Here is a 24937-nt window from a genome sequence, read left to right on the forward strand (position 1 = left end):
CATTACAGTGACCACCTTGGTCACGCAGACCCTTTGAAAACTCCCCACATTGAAAATAGTGCCACTCTTCAAATGAGTGCAAAGGGGAAGAGACAGGGCTGGAAGGGCAAGGAAGGAAAACACAGTGAGCATCACCCTTCCTGGGAGGAAAGTATCTGCCAGCAGTCCTTGGACCGTTAATTGAGAGATACGTCCAGCTGTCTCCAAGGTGAGAAAGTCCCTGAGATTCCAGCACTGGGGCCCAGAGGCTTATGCCTGAGCCCCACCAGACCAGGGGGAAGATCTATCGAGTATGTACATTGTAACCTTCTCACTGGCGTTATACTGTATGCTATATGTGCTATCCTGGCAGTCGTTAAAACAGACAGAGCTGCCCTCAGTCTCCAGAAAGCTTTCAAAAAAGTGAGGTCTTAATTAACTGTACGCAAAGAGAAAATCCCAAGTTTCATTGCTCAAAAGTCAAGTTTTCAAAGTGCAGAAACAATCCCTTAAAACCCAAATAGTTCAAGAGAGTTATATGATCTTCACCTGTTTTGTTCTGCTTCCTGTACAGTCCAGCATACTGACCAAGGAAAGGTGATTTTTTTTTTTTTAAATTAAGAAGCAGAAAGGGACAAAGGTGAAGATTTACATTCTGAGGAAAGAAAGACCTTGCAAATAACATCCTGTGTGTTTTCTGACCCAAGAGTTGTCGTGCAGCTGAGCAGACTGAGTCCATGGACAAGTCCATCCAGCAATAGCTGGATACGTTCAGTTCCGTCAGTCCTGAACTGATAGGTGAGAAGGGAAGCAGTCTTGTATTCTTACCAAGATGACCCATTAAGGAGTGAGCAGGGCACTTGGAGCTCGTCTGCATTCAGAAGGAAGAATAAAAAGTAAAAAGCCAGCCTGGTGTAAACACCATCTGCTTAGTAGTCTGTGGGAGTATTCACCATTGTCAGGCCTCTTCTTGGACTCTTGGAGCTTCCCTGTACCATCCAACACGCATTTGGACAGTGATATCATAACTCTGCAAAGGGACTGATGTTGACACCACCCAGGAGTTCTACCTCCTGCCTGTACTAGCTGTTGAAAGCCTGCAGTGCTGCAGTACTGCTATGAACAGCACCAACTGGCCAAAGAGGAAGCAGATCTTAACCAAAGCCAGTCCCTTGCCCATATTAAAACATGGGAGTGCTGACAAGAGACTTCAAGACAGTCTTTTGGGGCTTCAAGTCCTCAGCATGCACAGTCACAACTATATCCACCGGTTTCTTAATGATCTTCAACCCAGGCAGCCTCCTACTCTGACACCATGTTTTGGAACTATCCATTGACCTCTAAGTTGGCAGGTAACTACACGTTTGCAGAGCCAAAGGCATGAAATTCATTCTCTCTGAGCTGCTATCTCAGTCTACTCTTCCTTTCCCTCCCCTCCCCCTTCTTCTCATTTTTATAATTAAACATCCGAATATACTGCTTATTGGGTGGTATTTCCAGCTTCAGTCACTGCTGGCTCCAGCATAGGAAAACCCCTCTTCTCTTCTGAATACACATCATTTGGATTCTTCTGTGTGAACTATTTTCTGTATTGCTCGGACATTTTTAAACAATATTTTTATTTGCATTTTCAATGGCTGCGCAAGAGCTCAATTGATACAGCCTGCGTGAGTAAGTTTTGCTGCATAAACACAATTATTTTTGTTATATACAACCACCCTGTGTAAGAAATGACATTGTAAGCTCACAAAACTGTAATGTTTCCCATATGCTGAACTAACTAGCTGTCTCAATGGATCAAATATAAATATTGATGCAACATGTGCCATTTTACCAATTAATCATGTACAGAGCACGCTGGTTATGACAGATTCATCTACACTGCCAATTTTTTGTCCAGAATATCCAGTGTCCATTGATACCTCCAGGGATGGACCACATGAAACAGGAATGTACATATGTGAGCAACTGACATTCAGATCTGAGGGTAAGAGAATTCTTGTTTTTTTGTTTTAAACACGACTGCCCTTGTGGAGGATTATGGGTCAGGATTTGTACAGGAGGGTGAGCCTACATCCCTAATCACAGCAGTTCATCTGTTCCACAACAAATTTTGTGTGATGGATGGGAGTCCACGTAGAAGGTAGTTCAGCAAATACCCTCCTGTGATTTCCCGAGCCTTGAGATTTTATCTGTGTTGGAGCAGCTCTGCTGGAACAGGAGATATGCACTGCCTATTTTAAATTAGCATTATCTTATCTGCATGAGGTACGCAATTGCACTTGTGCATTGACTTTGTGTTTAAATCCCTTAGCAGTTCCTGGGGGTGCTAGATACACTTATTCTGGAAAACCACTTTTTCACATCTAGAGCTTGAAGGTTATGTGGCAAAACCCCTGTGTTCTGGAGGCAGCATAGGCTATATGAGCGAACATGCAAATAATACAAAGCCTTTTCCCATCCCAGGAACTCTTGCTTCTGTTCTTTGGTCGCTTTCTGTAGCTACCCCTTTCTGAATCTTCCAAACCTGCTTCATCTGAACTGACACCTCTGAGCTGGTTCCACCCTGCCTCTGCCCTGGTTTGTAGAAATGCCAACTGGCTGCAGATACCGGAGGATTTTGTATCAAGTCCCTATTCTTTGAAAGATGCATCTGTCTTCTCAGTTCTGGATTTGAAAATAATATACATTTACCAGTATACGATACATCTGTAGCCTCCCTTCCAATTGATTCTTGGCTGCTCAAGCCACAAGCAAAATCTAAAGCCTCCAAGGTAGATAACAATTAATTGTCTATTATATGCTGTCTGTGCGTTAACATAAAAGAAAAATAGGGGGAAATGGCTTTTTTTTTTTTTTCATATCCCACTGTAAAGTACGCTTAAAAAGTAGTAAGATATCAACAGTCCTGGTTTTTGTTGCTATGCCTTACTCGCCAAAAGCCCTGATACTCTTTTTTGGCCTCAGATTACATTGCTACAGACCCCAAAATTGAGAAAAAGACAATTATACATCAGGTTTCTGTAGTTCAAACAATCCTTCTGGATTTTGTGCACATACACTAAATAATTTATCAAAGTACAGTGTTAAGCCAAGTTGTTGTATGGAGACAAGCTACCCAGCCTGGAACATCTTGTACCACAGTTTGTAATGAAGGGATATGAATAATACACAGAAAATACTCAAGTAAGAAGGCAAAGCCACAACTTGCATCAATCAAATACAAAAAGTGGGTACTGAGTATGTAGAAAACTGTTTCCAGCAACAGGTCCAGTAGACAACTGCAATTTATCTTCTGTGACCTGTGGCCCTCTCCTGACAGTGCCTATCCAATCTGCAAAAACTATTTCTGAAAATGTGTCTATTTTCAAATTTGTGCTTGCCTTTCATACTGTATGACAGTTGCCTTGGAAGAAAGTCGCTCTATAATATTTCTGTTGTACAGGACAGCCTAGTGTGTGGCTTGTCATCATTGAATGTACTGTGGATTCACCAGCAAGTTAAAAGTAGACACGACGTGACAAAACATTCATGAGAAAACTGTAGAGCGAAAACATCTTCACCTCTTAAATTGTTAAATCACAGCAAAGACTGCCCTTGATCTCTAGCCCGGTCCCGCTATACAGGAGGTCTCTCTTTCCAGAGAGACCTTAGATTACACCCCGAAGTACAATCTGTAGTCCCCACTGGAAAGTTCTCATGCTATCATGAGTCTCAGACTAATCCACCTTTGAGAAAAACCAGCACAAAGTCGTGTGCGTCATAACCACCAGCTGAGCAGCTTGTCTGTTCCCCACACCACTGCTGTGTGACATCTGACACCTTTTTTAGCTCTGCTTCTGCCAGCAGTTTTCTATTAACATCAGCAGCACAAAGAGAGTGAAGAACTGCAAGAGGTTAGAAAGCGCACTGCTTCCGTGGATGTTGACTCAGGAAACGTATAGCGAACAGTCTTGAGGAAGAATAAATCCCTCAGGGAATATTCTATCTGAAAGCCACTTGTCATTTGAAGAGAAATATGAGAAAATAAAAGGAATCTGAGCTGCTGGTTGCACTGTCCTTCCCCATCTTCACCATGACTGCAATAACCACGCTAGAGAAAGCAAACTGTGGAAGCAGGCAAGAGAGAGGCTGCAAAGCCTAGATGAGCACTCACACTCCTCCTCAGGTGCATTAGGCTGCTCTTATTCTCCAGCCTGCTACAGATTTTCTGTCTCTGAAAAATCTCAGGAGAAAAGAAATTGTCCTTGCTAGAAGACTACATGCATTTCAAGAAGAAAAAACCAAAGACCTATATACACATTGAACAAGGACTATAGTTTGCTCAGAAGATGGTATGGATAAGTGCATTTCTCGTAACTCTACAGTTTTTCTTCTAAAGACCCAACTTTATAACACTTGCTTCAATTTTTGGGACCAACCCCTGAAGCCCTTATATAGCTTTTATTTTGTCATCATTCTGGCAAACTTCTATCACTATCAAGAAGGAAATGTTCAGCCTCAAAAATAACTCTAATAAACAAGGACAGGACAAAATTGAATGAAGACCTTATGATTTGTCTCGAAGACAAGGAGCAAGATTATAAAAGGTCTAGGTTACTTAGGAACCCCTACGCTAAATTTAGGGCTGACTTTGCTTTCTGGTGCTTCTGTGCACGACCAAAGTATTAACCAAGTTTACTCACTCCAGCTGCCTTCAGGTGTAAGTGATAAATACAGGGATGCCGCTGCTTATGATGATTTTGCTTCAGGGATAGCGAGGCTGACACCAAAAGGCTTCATTCACACTGTTTAGATTGGAGCTCAGCTCATGGCTTTAAAATGAAACTGTAATAAGTTCACAAAGTACAACTGAAAGAAAACTCTCCTCCCTTAGTGCCCAAATACAGTTAGGGTATTTTGAGGCTTCAAAGAATCCATCCCTGCTTCCCTTCTCACAACCCCCCTCTCCTTGCAAGAACAGTTTTTTCTTTGCCATGATCATCGACACTCATTCATCATCCAACAACGATGCATAAGTTTCATTTAGGAGTTCTACCACTGAAGGGAAAAGAGCTATTACATTTCCTGGACTAGATGTTCGCAGGCAATGGTTACTGCTAATTTGTCTGTTACACAGGCAATGTGTCATTCCTGCCTTTGAGAGCCTTTAACTAGGATTACACAAGAAAATAAATAACAGTAATACCACCCTCTGATTTCAGCACTTATTGTCTTCTCCAGGCCCCCTGCAATGCCTGTTGCCAGGCTTTGTCTACACTGGGTAAAGAAATAAGGAGAAGAGTAATTAAATAAATATGCCAATTAAACTGGTTTAATAGGCAGCTAGCTAGACAAGTATCTGTGGCAAATGGGGTACATAGTCACATATGGCAATTCTCAGTGCTGAACTGCATATAAGGCAGAAGAGTATTATAAATGAGTTCACAAGACTTTCAAATCTGCTCAGCTTGAATTGATCATTTTGCATTTTCTCTCAGCCAGATGCAAATGGACTGAATGTTCTGCAGCTGTCATCACCTCTCTGCACAGTTAAAGGCAGTTGCCCCCGACTTAGAGTGCAATTTGCTTTTCATGATGTACCTCCAAAGCTCTGTGCTCATAAAGGTTTTCATTTGGAAGGGAGCTGGCTACTGCTCCTCTCTGGAAGAAGAAAACGTACATTGCCATAATGTCTGATTTACCATTTGTGGCTGATACAAATGTTTGGAGCAGTAAAGCCAGCCAGCCCTGTGTAATGGTCAATGGCACACAGTTGGAGGTGCACAGCTGGCCTTACTATAAAAGGTTATTAATGGATTTTTTAGTTTTTTCAGATACAGCTGAAAACAGGGGGAAATTAAGTAACTCGGGATGTACCATGAACCTGGCTCTATGCAAAGCACTTTGTATTAAAGAGCGTATAAAGAGTCCAACTTGCGCTGGCTCCCCAGCAACTTGCCGTTCAGATTCTTCATCTGAGTAAATTAGGAGGACTGAATTAAACATGCCTCTTCTGCAGCATTTGGCAGGAGACAGTGGGAAGTGTCTCCCGCAGAAGTGCAAAATTCAATCCAATCAAAGATTTTTCACTTATCTTGTTGCATTGCTATTAGTAAAGCTCCATTATGCCCCCAAAGCTTCTCTTACACTCAGGTGAATATCGTGTTCATCTATCTTCCTTCCTGGAAGGCTCAAAGCAATAAAAATCGGTAGTGCTTAATCACTGCTTACAGATAATAATGCCCGATTTGGTGTGCCTTGTGCCCCCAGATCAAACCAGCGTTATCTCCAGTGAGGTCAGTGGAAATAAAGGGTGATGCTAGAAAGCTCTTCTGGTGGATACAATAGGCCAGTTAATACTGAAAAGAGGAACTCCTGGCATAGGATACAAATCTAGATGAGGATAAACTTAGTGGGAGAACTACCAGGAAGAATCCAGCACTGGCAACGTTGCAGTAGCCACCTCAACTGTCTTTCACATCACTGACGTGTGTGTAGCAACCTTTGAACACATGCTACATGATTAGGAGAGAGAAAAACCAGTAAGTGCCTGCCCTGGTCATAGTGTCCTTGGCAAACGGCTTGAATCCAACTGTGACACCTTGCTAGGAGCATCCATTCCGAAGGACTTCCTCTAATTTATGATCTTTAAATAAACATTTTCTTGTCTCCCTTTCCTTGTCCAAACCTTAAATCTCCGGTTAGGCTGGCTCTGCATAACTCCGCTAAATTTCCAAAGAATCTGAAATACCAGCTCTGAGGGATGGCCTCTCTAAATGTTCAATGTGCTGCGTTACAAACTGTCTCACTGCCCAGCAAACCATGAAGACTTGAATTACAAATATCACTCACACCTAATTTTGGTTCCATATGTAATTTGGCTAGACAGAAATAATCACTGCAACGGTTCTAGGCCATCACACCTTCAGTCCAGGAAAAGGGAACCAAATGTGAAGACCCTTGAACAGAGTCCTCTTCATTTGCATTCTTGACTTGTCTGACCGGAGACAGAAGGAAACAAGCATGTTGAGGGATTGGACAGTCCATCCAGGGACAACAAAGGAGACATTGATTGTCCCACTGTTGTACAGTAGAAGGAAGCCTACCCTACACTCTCTCTGGTTTGCTCTTTGCATGACCCAAGCAAGACAATGCAGATGAGAGGCAATAGAAAACTGCCTTGGGCTGTCCTTTGGGCTGCAGGATCTTCTCCTTTAAACCTATATTATCTATTGTATGGAGCTTTAAAACCTAGTCTGTAGGAGGAAGGGAACCTTTTTCTTACTGCAAGGGAAACAGGCCTTTCAAGCGGTTTTGATGGGCCCCTACAGTAACTCACCTTAGCATTGTACAGAATACAGTCAAGAAAAATCACACAGAGGAAGCTACTGGCTCATACAGCTGCAGGAGCCAGGGAGAAACTAGTATTGAAAATCTTCCTCAATATTTCTAGGCAGGAACCAGGTAGACCTGAAAAGCATCATGATGCTGGCAATGTAACACCTGTAACAGGCTAGTGATAATTTGCAATCCAGTTTGCAGCACCAGTGTTTTTCAGCGATTCCTCTAATAGCCAAAATGGAGCAGTTACACAAGCCAGATTTCTGCTCCCATCTGCTCCCCTCACAGAAGCCCCTTTCCACCCAAGCCATTTACTGACTACACGCAAGCAAATGTGATCACTGAACATTCCCAGCTGTTCTGTAATAATCTTATACCTTGGGCATTCATCATAATTCTCAGACCAAGACGCAGGGCTGTGGAGCGCTTGCAATGGGTCTTATAAAAGGCGGTTGTCCTCTCACCTCAGTGACAGCCTCCTAGCCGCCAACGTGCATGCCTGTTCTTCTAGGATTTACACAGCTGCCTCAGACTACACATAACACTACAAATGAAATAACAGAAAGTTACTCCACCTGGCACTTGCCATGTACACAGAGGTCGGTCTCGTAAGGCCCACATGGAGTACCATCGAGGACTCTGTCTGTCACCAGCACAGGGGAATCCTTCCCCAGCGGAGAGCAGAAGAGCTCACATGGCTTATCTGGAAAAAGAAAGACAAAAGGAACTGCTTTTAGGAACAGCATGAACAAGCGTTTGAGGCAACGGTGATGCAATCCCTATATGAATGCATTTGGAAAGGTATCTGTTGATATTCTCATCTTTGAAGGAACGTGAGCCTTTCAATTAGGCCTGTCACTTCCCCACTTTAAAATATTAATATTCAAAGGGTCACATTGATGAGATTGGTCTTTTAAGACACAGAATACGCTTTAGTCAGTACACTTCCATGTATCTGTTTGTGAACGGAAGATGTTTGTTACAGGGAACATTCATCAGCCTGATATGAATGACCAAGCCACTGTGCGAGCAACTCGGACAAAATTCAGGCTACAGCCAGTGACTGAAGAACAAGTTCTCCAGTCCATTTCTATGCTTGATGGACTGACTTCTTTATCAGTGTGCCAGTAAGAACACTTGTATACATAAATTTAAAGCATTCTTGCATGTATATTGCCTACTATTTCCTTAAATTGATATTTACAGTCCTACAAACATTTCTGTCAGCAAACTATGCTGCTAGAATATCTAAAGAACCCCCAAACTAATTTGAAATACATCAGTAGAGAAAAGCTGCATTTTTTGTCCACGCTAATAGCAATCACTGTATTATATATTTAGACCTCACTTTGGAAAAGCTACTACTAGAGAAGGAGTTAAGGAAAAAAGCTTTTTCAAAGATTTGTATTATTAACTGGCAGCACACAGCAGATGTCAGGGTTTGCTGACTGCATTTGCCTTATGTTTAAGTAACAGACATTTAGGCAATGCAATGTTTTTCCTTTGGAGCTGACTCTGCTATTCACAGACTTAATCCAAATAGACATTCGAATGGACACATGTTTTGTTCTGCAGAGTCAAGTACCTCCCCTCATCAGACATAAGGTTTGCCAATACATTAAGCGAAGTGGCATAGGCCTTTTCTAAGTTTCCAGTGCAATCAAAAACCTGCAGTCGGCTCCCACCTCACTAGTACATGTAAGCAGAGCTCAAGCACCACAGAGATCAGCTCAAGATTGGTTTCAATCTGTGTCTATTGAAACGCTTCTGAGTGTGGTGCTTCGATATGCTGAAAAAAGGTACTGGAGAACATTGCATGGGTGCTCTAACTTGCTTCAAGGAACAGCGACACAGGTGTGAAGCTGAGCTGCCCTCTGTCCATCTGTCTTGCTTGGCAGAGGAACTACAGGCATATCCTGTGGATGTTCAAACTCCCTGCCTTGTGTCTGACGCAAAGCAAATTTGCAGAGGCTGGATTTTGATTTCACTTGCACAGTGAACAGAGGAGCTGGGGAAGCTGTTGAAAGAGCAGCCTGTGCAGGAAATCACTAGTCTGACCACCTCTGGACAGCCTCTCTTTCTGCAGCTGTGAGATCCGCAACAGGGCCGGAGAGGTTTCTAATTTGCGTTCATGAAAACTGGGGCAACATGGCTCAGGTGAGTGAGACTTTGCTAAATAGCAGGAACAATGTTGGCTATTATCTTTCAGCAATAGATTGATGAGTTTTCAAGTGGCAAAAAAATGGCATATTCCCTTTTCTGGCTGAATTAAGTTCCCACTGCGATATGCTACTAATTCTGGCAGCACTGATCAGAGATGATCACTGAATCATCTGCTTTTTTAAAATTTTCTCTCCTATTTACAGGACCCTCAGCAATGCACAGCTCCTGGTTGGAAATGGAGAAAGGAGTGAAACAGCTGACCCCTGGAAAAAACTGGGAGTGTTTTCTGTGACTGAAATTAGTCAGGGAGGTAGCTCTGCATTGTGCGTACACCCAGCAAAACTATTTGGGAAGGGGGGCAGAGCGGAACAATAAGCAAAACCAGCCTGTCTCCTGGGGCATCTGAAGGAATTGTGCTCTTGGAGGATCTGCTATGGGAACTGAAATGCTGTCTGTGCGCTTGTCCTGGCGTCAGACCTAATTTGTCGGTGCTAGCACAGGAAAGGGCTTATCCAATGTCTGGTCTTCTGGTATCAGTTCCAACACCACCCTCATCTGTTCAGGCATGTCTTTAAGATGACCAAATTAAATCAGCCATGTCTGTTTTTCAGCAGAGTGCAGTGAAAGATGTTTGTTCCTGCAGAAAGGACGTTATTATGATCCTTTTTCATATCCCCCCAAGTAGATGAAGTGTAGATGAACAGCAAGATCCAGCAAAGGAAGCATTAAAGGAATCTAAGTAGGATAGGCAATCGTGCTGAAATGCGCAGAATTGACATGCATCAAAAATGTTCAGTTCCAAATTATTTTGACCTTTCTAATGTTTAAACTCCCATTCCCAAACACCTGCCTGACTGGCAAATGCCTCCGGACACACTGGGAATTGGGTTAAGGCACCTCTCCCCCAGCATTACAAAAAGATGACTGCTCCATATCTTCTGTTAAGAAGGCTGGAAGAACATCAGGGCATCATCAACAACAACTAATTGTAATCAGTCTTTCAGCTGTAGCTAAGGGGGGCATACTGTAGCCTTCTCACGAACAAACGGGAGTCTTGCAGGTGAAATCAAGATGCGTTGGGAAGCTGCAGTGAAAGAACAGCAAGGAATTACAGAGGAAGATGAAAAAACCTACCATCAACGATGACAGCTGTCAGGAGGCTTTTCTTCTTGTTGGTGTATCTGTCATGAGCCTGGCACTGTTGGTCCCTGAAGCTTGGCACACCTTTAGGGCAGGGTAAGTTCTCACACACAGTGTGCTCCACGCTGGCTCCCCGGCAGTTCTTCCCTCCTGGCCCCGGGCTATTGCAGGAGAGACAGACCAGAGTCAGCAGGAACAGCACAACTTCTCATAGGCACACCTTCGCCTACTTTTCCCTGTCCAAGGCAACTCTTGAAATAGCAGGAAGGATCCTTCCTCTCAGATGTTCCTTGTTGGAGGGCAAAGCCTGCTCTCAGTGGCTCTGACAGAAAATTATTCAAGCCCTATTCTGGATCTAGAGTTGGCTTATCATAACAGATGCTCTGGAGTACTTCAGAAGCATGTTCTTTTTAGTATCCCATACATAGATCAATGATTAGGAGCTGCCTACACAGGTAATCCAAAATGCTATTCACCTGTGGGCACGAAGCAGCCTTCTAAGAAGATATGGAGTGTTCAGCTGTTTGAATTCTGACCATGAACCAAGGGATGTGACTAATTTTGCACTGCTGACCTATATTTCTTCTTTGACTTCCACAGCAATCTACTCCTGCCTTAACCTATTTCCAGATGGAGGAGGCACTCCCAAACTTTGGATTCTGCCGTGACAACAGGTCTGAGCTCTGACTAACTCTTCCTGTGAACTGGGACAAGTTTCTTAGCTTGTGACTTGTGAGGGTTCGGTTTTGGAAGGTGTGCTGAGCATGACACCTAAAGTCTAAGTATTATTTCTATTTGCACAGCCAGGCAGTTCAGAATATAATTTGTGGTTCCATCACAAATACCAAAATTAAGTATTTATATTCTTAATGGCACCATGGTGACGTTACTGTGCCCAGGACCACACCAAATACCCAAGGCAGAGGCAGACAACCTGGAATGTTTCACCTTTCTCTTCCCACCATTCGCTTTGCCCCTTGCCTCAAACACTCCTAACAATGGGGACACAGCACACGTGCTCTAAGGTTCTGTCTTCAGCAGTCTGAAACGAAAATAACATAGAAGTAGCTATAGCCTGTACGGTAAGTAGGGTGTCCAGAAAAAAAGTCTGTACAGCAGATAATCTGCATCCATGAAAACCACACCATTTTACACATTTGTTTTTCAAACATGCAGGAAAGGCCACTAATCCAACATCAGGATTAAGCACCTGCAAAATCTATTTATTCTTATTTATGATTCCCCAGAGAAGAAGGAAAATGCAAACTCTCAACAATAGCCTGTATTTTCTTTCCAAAACAAACCAAAACAAAACACAAACAAAAAACCCAAGCGAGCAAAAGACTTTGCCATCCTAACAGTTAATTTCTTTAGCTACTTGCTGATACTCTCCTGAATTTGTCACACACCTATCCCCCAGCTGTAATCAGCAAAGAGGGATAAAGTCATCTTCTTACTTTTCTTTAACAGATGGCTATAAAAGGCAACTCCAGCCAAATTCCAGTTTTTAGCAGTATGGCAGTTCATTCCAAAAGCTTCTTCCCCCCTCCCTCCCAGAAGAGCAACGAACATCAGGTTATATCACTCAGCTAATTAGAAACCAAGGCCCTCACTGTATATCATTTATCTGTGTCAGTGGTCCCAGCACAAGTTGCCCTGTGCACTTACATGCTGGCTATAGGACTGGGTCTTTGATTTCCTAGCTGTGCTGGAATTGATGAATTCAGCATTTGGTGCAACAGAAATGTTTGATTCTGCATAGAAGCGCTTTATGCCAAATTTCAGCCTGGACCAAATTTTTACAGTAGCTCCATTAATCTCAGAAAGTGTTTTTGGGTTGGTTTTTTTTTTTTAATGGAAATGCTGATCTCCAATGACACTGTAACATCACAGAGGGTGACCAGAACAGCCTGAACAGACGCCCGCTTGCACTGCTCACACCTCTTTTCTGCGCCGGACACGTGCAAGGCAGCAGATGTGCTGAGACTGATGCAGAAATCTTCTGGGAGGATTGTGTCTGCTGCCTTAGACTGGATGAGACAGACACTCAGTCCAGATGACTAAAACCATGACACAGGCTTCATCTCATGTGAACACTGCATTCCCACAAAGACATCAGATACACCAACTTTGATTTCAGCACCACCACTTCAGCTACGGCTAAAGAGATCTGGCCATTGAATGTGACTCTGTGCACGCTTATGTGTGCATGAACAAGGAGTCAGAATACCCAAAGAGTAACAGAGAGCTCTCTTGAGAGCAGGGTATCGAGCCGATGGCCATGGAACAGGAGACACAGCAGGACTGCTATTTACTGTGCTCATCAGCAGCTGCTTTGGCTTTAATCTTAACATGTCATGAACTTGCGAGGGACTTTCTGCGAGTTTGCCAATGCAGACTGGAAGCAAGCAGCTCTCGCTGTTGGTAATAATGGTCACTGGCAATACTAAACTAACAGCCAAATCAAGTAGGAGACAGAGACTTCCTGAGGACCCACCACTCCGGGGCAGTGGGAGCTGCAGGAACGCAGCGCCTTTTGGCCTGTACTCCTCTGCTTGGCCCTTCAGCAGCCTGACCTGTCTTCCCTTTCTAATTAGGGAGTAAAACGATCTGCGTCCTCCTGATGTAGTTTGTCCCAAAATTAAGGAGTTGGATGCACTCATCTCATCAGCCACAAAACAACAGAGCATCCTACAGATCTGGAGGATGTTTCTACTCCCAGTAATCCAACAAAAAATAATATACCCAACAAGACCTTCCCACCTCAGCTCCCCTCTGTCCAACAGCATCATACTTTATTTGGTATTATGTTGGTGCTTTCTATTATGCTAACTCTAGTGAAACACTAGAGGAATATACAGTATCTATTCAAGGGTTTTAGGAACAAGCAGATAAACAGATATGGACAGGCAGTCAACGAAATGGACAAGACATAGCTCTGTCATGCTGATTGTGTTCTGCTCTGTTACTGTTTGGGTAGGGAATGCAGGATTACTGACAGCAATCTTTTATTTAACTGACCCGTGTAACAGTATTTCAGTATTACAGGCCTCTTGGCACATTTAAACAGGAAAATGAGGGTTTTCGTCATGGAAGATGAAGAAAAATTATGATAGTCACTCTCTCTGGTCTCCCACAAACTGTTACCTGGCTCTTGTTCATATACCTTTCTTTTCCTGCTTCACTCCAGTTTTGTGCCTTCATCCTTGTCTCCCTTCCACCTTTCCAAATGCTGAGGCCAAGACTTTGGGCATCATCTCTATCAGATTCTGCAAAAGAATCTGAAGGGAAAGACACCTGTAATCCCAGGTCCCAAGCCCTGTATAATATGGGCTCTAGCACTGCCTGGGATTTCCAACAAGCAGTATAATTCAAGCCCACCCTGACGCATGCCTGAAACAGTGACTGTGCGAGATCTCCTGGTAGACAACTTCACGGCCATCTTCCACTACACTTACGCCAAGAGAATCCACCCACTAATGGAACTGAAGAAATCAAAGCCCATTTATACCACTGTGACCCTTTTACATGACAAGAGGGGACTGGAGAAGGGGTGGGGATCTCATTCTGATGTTCTGTTTAAGCCAGTGATTTTCTCTTCAATCCCACTGTACAACAACAGTCCAAAGCTGAGACAGGAACACAAGGCATTACAACTCAAAAGTCTGCACGTGCAAACTGGCTCAGGACACTGCCTTACAAGCATTTGGAGGCAATGCATGCGAATACTCAGAGAAATTACATAGAGAAAAAACCCAAATCAAACAGTGAAGCAACTGGTTTAAAAATACTGATAGTCCCACAGGCTGAAAAGTCAGCTGGCAGGAGTAGAGATTCCAGTTTAAAAAAAATCCCAAGACCAAATATACATAAAATAAAAGATAAATCCCTTAGCCAATATTTTTGGACAGTGAATAAACCAGCTGCAGGAATGGGCTGACGCCAGGAATTTGAAGCAAAAGAAGATCACGTGTTTATCCCCAGCCAAGAATGTATATAAGCAAGAGAATTTTAAAATCAGTGTGCAATCTTGGAGGAGCATTTCCTGTAATTTAAGGAATGATGATGAATGGATTTAGGTTTGGTCAGCACTGTGGTTAAAGAGACTTTTTGTAGCTGACAGCAAAGAAACCAGCTCAGTCCCTCGTTCAGGAAAATGAGCTGGTTAAAATCAAGCCTGGACATAATAGACATGCAATTGCAGTTCAGTGTTATTTAAGGAGAGGAATAAACAAAAATATCCTTTGCACATGAATACAGCTCAGCAGCAGCCAGTATGTGCCTACCCATCATCTAGGCATGTCTTCCAAGTGCCTATGTGGTTAGCCAGAATTTCAGCCCCTATTTAAGAAGAAAAGTTACCTGTGCTTTGTCTGTGGAGAAAAGCTTAAAATATGAATAGAGCTAGAGATACACCACTTGGAGGGCTGCTCTCAAGATTGTGAGCACCCTCACTCATCTCAGAGGTTATAATGCACACAAATGGGGGTGGTCAGTTAAATGGCCACCATGGTAACCTGTTCAGGCCTCCCATGAGAAAAGATGACTTCCAGATGTGCCTCGATTGACCTGAGGGATGAAGGATGGCACGTGGGAGATAACATCACTTAGACTTCTTCCTGAATCAGAAAAAAATGCAAGCCCACGCAGAGAGCATAGGCTTATTTGTAGTCACTGTGCAGGAGCTAAACAGCACCCACTGCACCCTGCATGCAGGAAAGCTTTCCTTTCCATATGCAGGACATCCTGATGTACAGAATATCTCAGGGTGCTTTACCAACACAGCTATATGACACTATGAGCACCGTCAGCCACTCTATCGCTTCCCAAGCCCAGAGCCAGCACTCCCTGCAAAACTGATCTCTAAGACATATTGGCCCAGTTTGGTCTGTAGATCCAGATCAACCCCTCCTCATTCGCTGCAGTACTGGAGAGGAAACACAGCATCTTTTTTTCCGCCAAACCACACGTTTTTAATTCAATTGTATCTATGTTTGAACCATTGCAATGGGCCACTTCCAATGGTAACCCTTCAAGTCACTTCCACAGAACCTGCTTCACCCTGAGCCACTCCAGGATTTTGACCTGGTCCTTGCTGCTTGTGAACAAGAAACCTGTCATGTCTTCTGCACAGCACTGCTGCCCATTTCTTCCCTGTACTCTTGTAGCAAGGGTTGTCTAAGTGCTACATGCAAAAAGAAATCAGCATGATGTGAAGACTTACGGGGGATTGTCGCATTTCCGCTGTCTGAATCGCACTCCGGTGCCACACGTCCGGCTGCACATGCTCCACTGACTCCACATGCTCCAGTCTCCATCAACATGCTCAGGGATGGGGGTTTTACTGACACACTCCCCAGCTCGGCACCACTGAAACACAGTTGTGTTAGCACAGGCTGGAAAGAAGCACCGATCTTGCAAATGTTCCTGCACAGGTGGACTTAAAAGGATGTCTGAGAGATTACAAGTCCATGTTTAAGTTTCTAGAGATTCAAGGCTTCAGTGAGACGGCGGTGGGAGGAGGAGGAAGGGAGGGGGTGGAACACAGAAATTTAAGCGTCACCCTCAACGAACCCCTGAAGGGAGTTCTGTCATTAAAAAAACATAATCACAGAATTGATCCCCTTGCTTTATAAAGCAGATAATTATTTAAGTGCTAAGACCTAAAGCCACACGCTCCACAGAAACCAAGTCCAAGAAATTATACCCCGAAGCAATGTCTTCATCAGCAGTTTTCCCAGTGTGCTCAAAATAATTGAGGTATTTTGGACATAACTTGGCCAAAGCTCCAAACAACCTTTGATTCTAATAGGTTGTGCTGGCTCCTGACCAAGCAGCAAACTTGGCCTATTCTCCTGCTCTGTCCAGGATATGATACAGTAAGCGCTGCTAAGCAGCCTTACGAAAGAATCACCAGGACTCCTGCAGTTAGAAAAACATATATCTAAAAATCTTTTGTCTCCCTTTCCTTGTCATGCTTTCCAGGACCCGGCTTTTCTTGTCATTGTTTCTCTTTATTTGCAAGCAAAGAAAAGGTCTTTAATCTTTGATTTTAGTAACAAACTTTTTAATTTTACCCTTTCTTACCTCCCCAACCATACACCATACAATAAATCTTAGAATCCAAAACTAGCAAGTAGAGGGCTGGCAGTTACCAAGCCAGTCAAGTTCTTTTGCAGCCTACCGAGTTATCAGCTGCACTGGGAGAATCAACCACACACATTTATGAACCACGTACCACCTAAAACAGCCCGTTCCAGAGGCCAAACATGTTGGCTTAAGTCAAATTCTGTTAGCGCAGTAGGTCAGCTGGGAGGCAGCAGCTGGGCCTCAGTAACTCCCACCCTTATGGCACTGAAGCCAGTTACTGGAATGGTGGTTTTCACTGGAGGGAGATCCACTAATCTGAGAGTTTATTGTGTGTTTCTTGCAGCAATTTGCTACATCGACCTGGATTCTGGAAAGTCCATATATGACTCGGTCATCTGAGTATACACATGCAGTACAGCTAAAGATACTTCAAAAATAACTGAACGTCACTGCATTTGAGCTGAACACATTTTGAGCTTTTAGAAGTATATTTAGAACTATAAAGTTTTTCAAGTAGCCTCTTTTTCTTTCCCCATCTTTCTCCACTCCCCAAATGTCAGCCTAAATGCTCTCCACTCTTTCTACCTCAGACATAGCCAAGAACGCTGGTACCTTAGCTTACCCTGAAAAAAACACCTCACTCATGAAACACCACCAGCAGCGATGAACAGAAGTGACAGGAGTGAGCTACTACCTAACAGGACTCGCAGGGTACTCAGCTTGTGCACCTAGCGGAGTGAGGCATGGGGTTTTCCTGCCGTGTTTGTAGAATGCCTAGACCACAAGAACTTGACTACTGAGGTCTCCAGAGGCTACTGAAATACACGTAACATAAAATCGGGGAGACTTAACCCAATCCAGCTGTTAATTGAGCAGTTTCTGTAGCAGAATCAGTAAAAAATTATGGGTTTATGGTAAATACTGAACATCTTGGAAACATTATTCCACAGACAATGCTGCAAAAAACAAACTGACTGCTACCGAGCATTTTGATTACCTTGTCTGCGCCACATTCGGTGCCATCCAGAGGGGGGTCCAACTTTGTTTTACAGGATGTATCTCCTTCCACCAGGCACCAGAGCCCAGCACACATCAAATGCTGTAATCACAAAGCAATGAGGTGCAGTTATTACTTTTGGAGATGTCAGCTGTCATTATGGGATACACTGCAAAGCTCAGGCAGCCTTTCTCAAGTGAACCCAGAGGCATCTGGTTTGTTTTGGAGCAATTATTTTTTAAGGATAGATTGGCATTAAGTGGTGGGGCTGAGAACATAAAAGAGGTTGATGGATGCCATTGTCAGGAACAAAACCCACCCAAAACAAGAAGTGCATTATTTAAACAGCTTTCTTTTCACAAGAATAAATCTGGTCCATTAAAAAGGAATCCTTTATGGGAGGCCAAGATGGGTGCTTTGGAACCACGACACATGCTTAGATGTCCGAGCTGCTTAATTACTTGTGTTTTTAAAAAAGATGCTCAAGTAACTAAGCATGATGAAACGCAGTCAGCCCTGCTGGATCTGGTGGTAGCTATAATCAGCCAGCAACGCCCCTTGGGAGAAGATCTTAAGGCAGAATGAGGGGGAAAGGTTTTCATGGTGTGCCATGCAGCAGAGGAGGAACTTGGTGACAAGCAGGGGCAAAGTCAGTAAAGGTTTGGTGGCGAGAAGCAGCTGCTGGAGACCAGTGTGCTAGAGAAGGTGAAGAGTGAGATGCGAGGGCAAGAGCAGCTAGAGGTACAGCACATCTCGCTATCAGACTCGAAACACATTCTGGGTATCATTACTCAACATTGTTGCTCTGCTCAGCCAGTGTGTGTTGCAGGGACATTAATGCTGGCCACACTTGCATGAGCTGTCAGACCAATAACATTTTCAGAATTTCAGAAAAAGAACCAGGAAAAGGGGCCTTTACATCGTTAACATTTTCCACAGCATCCACAGTGCTTTACAGTGCTTTGCATTACATGAAAGTGGATGATTTCAATACAGTGCTACAGATCTGAGTACCAAAAAAAGAAAAAGAAGAGTTACATTTCTTTCCACTATTGTTCACGTTTCGATGTAATGGTAAAAAGATGAGAAGCCTGACTCAAGTGCCAGCTGGTCTTGTCAAGATTTATTGCACCTCATTAAACAGTTGAGTCAACACACTTCAACCTTATGGTTCTTTCACAATGTAATGTAAGAGACCGTGGATGCGTGTGTTTTGTGTACATGCACGTTGGTATGTCTATATAAAATGGATCTGTACAGCAGAGGGTGCAGACGAGATAAATCCCAATACCAAGAGTGATGATGTAGAACATACTGAAACAAAATAGTTATCGCAGCAGTATCTGCATCCAGTTTTATCTCTACATTTCTTTCTGGAAAGAGGATTTTGCACTATTTAAACCAAAAGAACGTTCACAAAAACTAGAAGCAGACGGCACAATTCAGCAACATCTGTATTAACCACAACACAGAAAGTCATTGTCAAACAAACAACAGCAAATACACCAGGGAAGCCTAAATCAACAAATTTTCAAGACATTTTCCCTGAACTAATAGAGCATATGGGAAAATATCAGACTTTAGTAATTTTGACTAAATGACTGTGACTAATTAGTGGTTTACCCAGAACTCCGAAAGCACTTAACCACCAATTAGCCATAAGGACATCACATACTGTTTTACAGATAGGTATACTGAGGCTGAAGAATTCACAAGCCAGAGATTTCAGAGCTTACTGAGAAATCAATTGTTCCACATCGCAACTCCCAGATTCTCAAAACCCCACCTTCCCTGGAGAGGACTAAAATCAAAAAGTACATCAATTAACTGTCCACAAGTGTTACAGAAAGAACGCTAATCTAGGCGATAAACCATGTAAACTGAAAAAGCTTCTTCCCGAATGCCAAACTTAGAGCTCTGAGAGGACGCTTGTTTTCCCAGCTGCAAAGCTACAGCACCCTTGCACCTGGTTTAACTCACTAGGATCTAACGGTGATGGTTCTTTATGTTAAAACTACACATAGGAATGATTAAAAAGGATCCAAAACAGTTAAGATATGTTAAAGGCATGTCACAGACCTCAGTGGAAGGTACCATAGGAGGTTCTAGCTGGAGTGGCAGGACACGCTACATGTAGCTGCAGGACATAGTTAAAGGCAGCCTATGAACATTATAGGCTCTAAAAGTTTCTTTGCCACTACAAATTATTCTACTGATGACTTATAAATGTTGTTACTGTTAAGCCAAGGTCAGGAATTAATTGACAGCCTGGGCTGTCTCTTCTCCCTTGATGACTGCAGACAGTGATCTTGTGAAAGCACCATCAGCACCTCCTTTCAAACTGTGGCTGGGGAATACTGATACATAAAACGAAGGGAAGCTTCAGAGATGAAGGGTGGAGGTAGCATGTATTTTCACTTTTCTAGGCTTCAGCCCCTCTCTTACACATAACCACAAAGGTTCAGAGCAGAATGTGATAAGAAACCCTCCAGCCTGATCTCTGGAATGACCCAGACAGAAATTTTGCCCCGTGATTCCAGAAGGAAACCCTCTGCTTCTGCTTTCTGTCAGAAAGACGTCCTGGCTGAAGACGTAGTGGAATTCACTACATCCTTAAAGAAATAGTTCTAGACACAGAAGAGCACCGTTGCTAAATATCTGTGCATTATGCAAGGCCAGTATTTGTTAAGCTTCAGCTTCAAGTCCCTGGATCGTAAGCTGCATGTAAATCAGTCAGGGTTAAATTCTCCTCTTTGATGTAAAACTGGGAGGAGGAAGAGGGCTGGTGGAAACAGAAAGTCATAAAAATGAAGCAGCTTTTTGTACAATTTTGGTTGCCAACCAGAATTCCTTCATAGCCCGCAAGAATGTGGAAGGTGATAAAGGCACCTAACGTGCCCAGGTATGAGCCGGGCCTGAGGGAAGCAATGGGCACAGATAACCTCAGACAGGTGTGTCTGTACCAGCAGGAGTACAGAACTGAGCCCAGCCGAGGGTACAGAGGGTGCAAATACTCACATACCTGTGTGTATGTGTGTATATATGTATATGTATATGTTTGTGCATATATATACACATATACACAGATATGCTCTCACGTGCATATATTTCTAGGGAGAAAAATAAAGGTAAAATCTCTCTTAGCAACACCAACCTTTCTGAAATTTCCCATCTTTGAGGTATGGAAAACATAGGATTTTTATAGTATCCCTGTGTTTGATTCCGAACACTAAATGCAAAGCATATTTCAGGAAACAGTTACAGAAAAATCTGGTAACTGCGCTTCAGCTCTGTGTTCTAGTGCCATACCACTACAAAGCTCAAACACTCATTAGTGCAGTCCCCTGTATTTAATGCAGCATTCAGATACCCCAGCAAAGATTAAACCGTCAGCTTTGGTATTGTATGTTCCCAAGATGTTTTATCATGTTAATAGCTCATTTCAAAAGAGATCGTATATCCTCCTCAGCTACAATAGAAACCCAGACAAAATTCCCCATTAAACAGTCCTGTAGCTCACCAGTCTCAGTGACTGACTTTTTAAATAGTTAAATACCCAGCTTTGTGGAGAAGTATCAAAGTGAGAGATGGCAGGACTTGAACGGAGGTTGCTTGTATATGAGTGGCAGTTCAGAACTTATATAGATATAGAAACTGCCATCTGATATAGAGAAAGCCATCAAAAGAGCGTATTACTGCTAATTGTAAATTCAGCAACCAGCTTTCAGAAGGCAGGTCTCTGCCTGCGAAGTCCTCCCACCAGCATTCAAAAAGTGCCAGTTAGGATTTTCCAACGATAGATATTTTCTACTGGAAAAATATTATTTGCTGAAACTGTCTGTGGGGAAAGGTCCTCTTTGGATCAGCTCCCAGCTTGAAATATTTCCAAGAGCAAAATAAAATTTAAAAAAGCGAGATGGTTGTTGAAAACTAGTATTTAAAAATTTTTTTTTATTTTAATTTAAATGCTTGTTCAACTGAACCCTTAAGGAATTGATACAGACAAAATAAAGTTTTAAAATGGAAATAAAAATGGAATTTTAATAAAGGTGCAAATTTTAGACTCTCAAAAATGCCTGGAAGATAGGATAATTTGTCTGCACAGCTGTTAGAAACCAGTCCTGAAGAGAGGTCACAGTCCAGAAACTCCCAAGCTAGGAGATATCTCCTCGGCAGGTGAACAGCGCTTCCGATTATAGGTATTATAACGGCATCTATTTGAGAAAGGGGCCTTACTGTGCCAGATGTTTTCTCTTCCTCAGAGAACTTGCAATCTAAACAGACTCCTGGGAGCTTGGAGATAAAGGAAGCTTTGTCCCTCTGTTATAGGTAGGAAGATGAGGAACAGAAAGGAATTAAGCGTCTTGCTGAAAGTCTGCTGGGAGACAAGCAAAAATGCGCTTGGAGCTCTGCAGTCCTCTGCTCAGTGTCACAGCCGCAGGCTCACACTGAGCCTGGCTAAACTTCAGGCTAAAAACAGGAACAACTCCTGGGATACTCTCAGGAACATGTCTGGCTGTGGGCCTTCCCACCTTTCACAGCTTTTCACAGTTTTTCACAAGACATACTGTTTCTGAAGACGGTGTTTACCTTACGTGTAACTCCATCCCACACATGTGCCAGCACCGACTCGCAGCGTGTGAAGCGCTATGACCACGCACGTGCGGCTCTAGGGAAGCAATCTATTTTAGATTCTTTAACTCAGTGCTGCAGCTGGAAAGGAGGAGAAGCCAGAAGCCAGAATTAATCCAGCCAGCTCTTTGCCCACAGGCAGTAAGTCTAGAGTCTGCCTGTTTCTGGGTTAGCTGTTGCATCACCATTGATACTAAAATCAGCGTGATTCTGCCCGATGACCTCATATGGTCTCAGGAAGAAGAGAGGGCTCGCAATGCTCCTCTGCCTCAAAGCCTCAGATTATTACCTACAGGGGAGCTTCCAACTCCCCAAAGCATAAAGAGAATCCAATGAATAAAGTTATCCTTCCCACCAGGGAACAACTCAACAGAAGCTAATTCCTTCCCTACATACTCACTCCTTCACCTTGGATTCATCCAAAAAAAGAAACACTTATTTCTCCTGAGAATGAATTTGTTCCTGCTGCTTATTTTCCACTGGAAAGAGGAACCTCTAATTTCTAGCAGCAGAATTAAACCACCATGAAACCAATTTTGCTGTCAAAATGAGGCGATTATGAAGAAGGACTTAGAAAGAGTAAATATCCTTAAGGAAGAGGAGTAAGAGACCACATAACACACAGGCACGCTTATAAATAGGCTGGCTTTCAACAAAGTATCAGATCTCTCTTATTTTGCCAAGGTTTTGGCTTGGCATATAGCTAACCATGAGAGAAAGCATGCTTATAAACAGAATTCTAATTAACACCTATTAAGTACAACGAACACACAATGTACACACGCTTTCCTGTTTCAAACACTGTGTATATGTTCTTGGAGCCTCACAACATGCTTCTGAGGAATAATTCTTTACACAAGGTGAGAAAAACAATGACCTCAATTTCCACACTGTCACTGTCTTTAATTTTGGGTTCATAAACAAATGACAATCTACAATGGATCACAAGGTAGGCGAGCACCGCTGTGTGCCACTGCTATTTGATGAAGCCTGTTGCTGTTGAAAACTAGATGAAAAGAGCTGAAAATCTGAATCCTGTAAAATTGGAAGGCACTTTAGAAAAGGAGCCGTGTACTGCCCCAGACAAGGTAACTGTGGCCTTGGAAACACGCATCAGTGGCCAGCTGCTGACTTTTCCTAGAGCCTATATTCCAAGGAACAAGTCGTAGGTCCAATAGTGGAAATATCTATCTGTCCACATGACAGACCTGATCCAAAAGTCAAGGGAGGGCTTAATAAAGAACTACAAGGCCTATCCTAGAATATTCAGGCAGCAGTTGATAGCCACTACTGATATTAACAAAACTGGGCCACAACCCCATAAATTTATTATGTGTCATTTTATTCATTAATGATGAAGCAGAATGGATGCCTTTACTGTTGGACAGAAAGCCTCTCAACCTGTGTTATAAAAAACAATCATATGATCTTCTTAGATGCAACTAGAAAAGGTTTCTTAAAAACATTTCCTTGTTTTCACTCTGTGGTGATCACCTTGTTTCTCCAGAACATAGAAAACACATGTGGACATTACACTTTTTAGACGAGCAGGACCGATAACCTGCCCACTTGGAGCCAACAAACAAATTTGGAGTTGATTCCCCTTTGGATTAGTTTTTTTCGTCAATGTAGCTCCATTAACTCAATGAAGGGCCTCTTCATCAAAACTTCTGTGAGTGGAAAGTCACTAACATCAGACACGAGTGTGTAAAATCAACAAGATTGTTTTAATTCTTGAGGAAATGGCCCTTGACAGCTAAAGAACTCTTAAGGAAATGGTCCTTGAGAGTTAACTAGTTTCCGGTGCTACTCTTTTTCTTGTAGAACAGTACAAAAAATTCAACATAGTCATTTCCGAGATTTGTTAATGTTCTGTATCAGAGAAAACAAAACAAACTGAACCCAGCAAACATGAAGGATGTCACGCTGGGTTTGGTTCTCTGAGCTAGATGGCTCGACATGCATTACTCCAAGTGCCAACACATGGATCCCATATGAAATGTACCCTTACATATAGATGGAGTGATACCAAGAGCTTTTCTGATCTACAATTAAAACATAAAAATGTTTCCCCTTCGTCTTTCAGGGAGAAAGACGAAATATCTGTCAGCTTCCAAAACAGTAACTTACCATGACACACTGCTCACCACAGACAGATTTGCATGTCTAAGGTCTGAATGAAATTAACTGGTTATAATCTTCAGTCAAATAGCCTTTCTAACAGCAGATGAAAGCCGAAGGATTTGAAAAATCCAGAGCTCCTCATGTTTTGACAATGTTAGCAAAAGCAAAGCCAGACTATTCAAGAGCTGCCCAAAACACACTTCGAGACGGGACGATGAGCCCCGACCTCTCTAGAGCGGATGCAGCAGGGATCTTTTGCCACGTGCCATCATGTCTCATAGTAAAACTGCTCTATGGATGGCTCTGAGGGGTAGATGGTAAGAGACAGAGAAACCTTAAAAAGTCTTCTTTTCAGAGGGGTTTGGCCTACTGCAAAATCTTCACCCTTTCTTGTGAGGAATTTAAACTGGAATTAATTACTTTTATACTGTAAATGTGCAATGCAGTATCTGGAAATTGTTCCAGTCTGGGGGAGATAGAAGAAAGCAG

At 42.9% G+C, this 24937-nt stretch overlaps 1 protein-coding gene across 2 annotated transcripts in view; it reads right to left on the reverse strand.

The window, feature by feature from the left end:
- ADAMTS17 (ADAM metallopeptidase with thrombospondin type 1 motif 17) overlaps positions 1-24937 on the reverse strand; it is a 191336-nt gene that overhangs the window by 62558 nt on the left and 103841 nt on the right. For both annotated transcript variants that reach the window (XM_075100679.1, XM_075100680.1), the window contains exons 11-14: positions 17693-17794; positions 15830-15975; positions 10600-10766; positions 7878-8005 (exon numbers count right to left, since the gene is read on the reverse strand). In XM_075100679.1, coding sequence (XP_074956780.1) covers positions 7878-8005; positions 10600-10766; positions 15830-15975; positions 17693-17794 — 543 coding nt within the window. The remainder of the gene's footprint in view (positions 1-7877; positions 8006-10599; positions 10767-15829; positions 15976-17692; positions 17795-24937) is intronic.

This window comes from Phalacrocorax aristotelis, chromosome 7 (genome assembly GCF_949628215.1).
Source record: "Phalacrocorax aristotelis chromosome 7, bGulAri2.1, whole genome shotgun sequence".
Taxonomy (NCBI): domain Eukaryota; kingdom Metazoa; phylum Chordata; class Aves; order Suliformes; family Phalacrocoracidae; genus Phalacrocorax; species Phalacrocorax aristotelis.